Raw genomic sequence first — 3,781 nt, 5'->3', positions numbered from 1 at the left:
GGATGACGTTATCATTAAGTGAGAATGGAAACAGATGGAGGAAGTAATTTGAAGATAAAGATTATGCATTGCTTTAGCATGAGGTGGCGTGGGAGACAGGACAAGACATCTCTTTACAGCTTTTCATCAGATACTTAATCAGTTCCTAGAGGAATCTATTTAGAAATCATAATTGATGATATACGGGTGTGACAAGGATCATCAAGAAAGTGCTAAGGGAGAAGAGAAGGACAGAGACAGAATCTTTTGTGATGTGTGCATTTAAGAGGAAGAAAACAGGGTTCCCTGTAAAAGAATCTGAGTAGAAGCCTCCTTAAACAGAAACCAATCAGGATAATGGATTGTGAACTCCTAGGGAGAAAAGGTTTGAAGAAAGAAGGCAATTGTGGGGTGGTCGGGTAATGAGCAAGATTGTTTAAAAGAGTAGGACCTTTTAACTTGTTCTTTAAAAAATATTTCCTGTAACTATATTAAAATTAGTTTTCTAGACTTGCAGCAGAGAGGGGAAGGCAAGAGAGGGAAATGGTGAGAGTTTTTTATTTGCTTACTTTTCAATTATAAAGTACATGCCTGTTGGAAGAAATTAAAATATTCAAAGGTATAGAAGTTAAAATATTAAAGTCTGCCTCAGCTGCCTTATTTCTACTTCTCCTTTCTAGTTTGGCATTTATTCATCTAGAACCTTAAAAATACTTTGTTATATTTTTGTTTTTCATAAAAATGAGATCACATTATATATGCTATTATTGCAAATTGCTTTTATTTTATTTTAATAGCATGTCATGGAGCTTCTCCACATCAGCATAAAGAACTATCTCATTCTTTTTAATGGCTAAATAATGTTTTTTATGATGGATATATGCTATAATTTATTCACTCTCCTTGTAAATGATATTTGTCTTCAGTTTTTCACTTGTACAAGTAATTCTGCAGTGCCCATCTTTGGACAAATACTTTCAGATTGTTGTTCATGTAATTCTGTAGGATAAATTCTTAAAAGTAGCATTGTTGGGAAGGAGGTACATTTTTATTTTGTGTTGATGAATAATTCACAAAAAGATGATACCGACTTACAGCTCCTCCAGCAGAGGATAGAGTGCTCTCGTCCCCACATCCTCACTGACACTGAGTATTATTATACTTTCCCACTAAAGGGAAGAGTTTGGGGGTTTAGTTCTAGGTTTCTGTTGTTGATGGAAGTTCTCATTTTACTTGAAATCCTAGGAAAGAATCCAATTAAGAGAAGGAGTTTATAAGTTATAGGAAAAACAAATTTGGGGCAGGCCACAGTCACAGACGGCACAGGTCAAAATGGTATGAAGAATACAATAAAAGGCATGATTTTCTTTTGAGACAGTAGGGGAGGATAATAATAGGTTAATATGGAAATAAATATAAATGAAAGAAAAAATATTTTTGTATAGTTAGTTTTCTGTACTTTAGAAAAATTAGAAGCCAGGTCTCCAGTTGACATGGAGGATTACCAGGATGGGATTTTGAATAAAGGTCAGAAAAGCATGTGTAAAATGCTGTAAGAAGCAGGAAACAATCAGTATTGGGAACCATCAGCATTGGCTAGTATTGGGAATTCTGCTGAGCTGAAAATGAATGAATTTCTGGGAAGTAATGTTCACATTAATTTTTCTACAAAGAACAAACAGAGATGTAGTTGTTGAATTTGGCTGGGTTTGGAGCTTGGAGCTTCTAGATTAAGGTGAATTTTATATAACATTCACAGTGAGATACTTTTATTCCCTCTATTTTCCTGCCCCATGAATAGAAACATTATAACCTAAGATACACATCTACTGGTGGGTCTGCACCAGGAAATGATCTCTGTGTTCTGGTAAAATTTTTTTAAAAAAAAGAAAAAAGGAGAGAATAAAAATATAATACATTTCCTTATGCCCATGTAAATATAATAGTTTTTATATCATTTTAAGCATAAAACCATTTAATTTTTTAGTTTTTATTAATAAATTATGATATGAGCAAAAACTACGAAAAAGTATAGTCAGCGCAAATCAATGATATTTACATAAGTTTATATAATTTGAATCCTAGTCAGGGGCCACCTAGAATAAGTAATCAGCTTAGTAATACTTCCTTCAACTTCTTGTTTAGAGATACCTTCTGCTACAAGGGCATTTAAATATCTTAATTTTTATGATCCTACTTTTTGAGTAGGTACCTCTACCTGATTCTCAGTCTTTCTTTTCTTAACTTTAATTTGTACATTGTTTATGGGCCTGAGGAAGACAGAATCAAAGTGTTAGGCATTTGTGGTGAACTTAAATTAGAAGGAATTAGCTAGTGGAATGGTGAGAGAGATAACACATCCTCGGGGTATTTCTCCCTAAAATAACAGAATGTTATAAGAGGAAATGTGCTAATGGTGGGAGCACAACTTATTAGAAAGAAAGAAAAAAAGCATGTGTTCATTTTCATTACAAGGCCTTTTATTCCATGTTTGCCTTGTTGACTTTTCAATGAAATTATGTAAGAACAGAGTCCTTACATAATGGAGACATGCGCTATGGCCCTATTCCCTACATACTCTGGGTACATAATAAATACTCTAACAATTGAAATGAGAAACGTGAATGCATTTTGAGGTACACTGGTGATATTTTAATCCCCAATGTTCATTTTTAGTACTTGGAAAACATCTTGGATATGCAAGTCTTGTTTTAGCATACTTTTTATTTCTACAGATATTCTGATTCTTAGTCATACTCTGGGGCTTTATTAGCTGTTTCATCAGTTTGAGTCTTATTTCCACCACTCCAAATGTAAGCTTTTTGAGGATAAAGACCATTTCTTCTCCAAAATTGTGGCAGGACACAAAATAGACCTTGAGTAAATTATTTAAATTATACTGCAATTAAAACAATAGGAAAAAGAAAGTTCTTACTGTCACAAATTGCATTTCAACGCATGCTGAATTTAAATATCTTTGTATGATTTGTATCCCCTTCTGTGCTTTCTACGGTTCATTCTTGTTTGTTCTTTTAGTTTATTAAAGTCAAAATGTGATAGCTGTCTGCTTGGAACATCACCATCCGTTAAAAAGTTCCAAGACCCCGTGAACAGTGGAGAGAATAAGGAGAAGACAGCTGGCTTGCTGTCCCATGTGGAAGATGATGCCCTATGGATGTGTCAAAAGAAAGATACATATAGATCCCCAAAAGGTAAGTTAAGCATCTGTAGTAGCAAAATGAGAAGGTGTTGGTTATTGGCAGCTTCTAGCCACTGAATATCAGATGATTTCTGAAAGGTATAAGTGGCAGCACCCAGAGATGAGACCTGAGGGAAGATCTTCAGACCAGGTTTATTGAAAGCAATGATGACCACCTGAGCAGTGCAAAGAGGCAATGCCCAGGGGCAGTTAGAGATCCCTTTTGAATAGGGCCTCTGTAGGGGGTGAGCAAATTCCACAGCTTGCCCTCACGGTTATCTTGAGTTAGGGTCCTCTGACTTGACTTTGGGAAGCAGTGGCTAAGTAAGTCTTTTGTGTTCTTTGTCTTAGGAGGAGAGGAAGAGGGGGAGCAGGAGAGGAAGGGTTCATGTGGGGCCACATTAGGCCCCCCAGAAATTTCCTAACAAGACTTAGGAACAGATTTAAATGTTAAAAGCTGACATGTAACTGCTAGGTCATACATAGGTAAGCACAATGTGCTAGATTAGTGGATTGCATGTTCATTTTTCTTAGAATACCAGTATGAGAAACTGCATCCAACTTACATGTCTTTTTGCAAGCAGCAAACTTTTTTTTTTTTTT

The 3,781-nt window shown here is 35.4% G+C and overlaps 1 protein-coding gene across 1 annotated transcript in view; it reads left to right on the top strand.

Moving 5' to 3' along the window:
• KIAA1328 (KIAA1328 ortholog) overlaps nt 1–3,781 on the top strand; it is a 292,039-nt gene that overhangs the window by 231,417 nt on the left and 56,841 nt on the right. Inside the window, exon 9 of the mRNA XM_023510175.1 lies at nt 3,016–3,191. Within this exon, the coding sequence (XP_023365943.1) occupies nt 3,016–3,191 (176 nt within the window). The remainder of the gene's footprint in view (nt 1–3,015; nt 3,192–3,781) is intronic.

The sequence above is a fragment of the Otolemur garnettii genome, unplaced genomic scaffold (assembly GCF_000181295.1).
Source record: "Otolemur garnettii isolate 467f Iridium unplaced genomic scaffold, OtoGar3 scaffold00012, whole genome shotgun sequence".
Lineage (NCBI taxonomy): Eukaryota > Metazoa > Chordata > Mammalia > Primates > Galagidae > Otolemur > Otolemur garnettii.
This window is presented reverse-complemented; position numbering and strand designations above follow the sequence as displayed.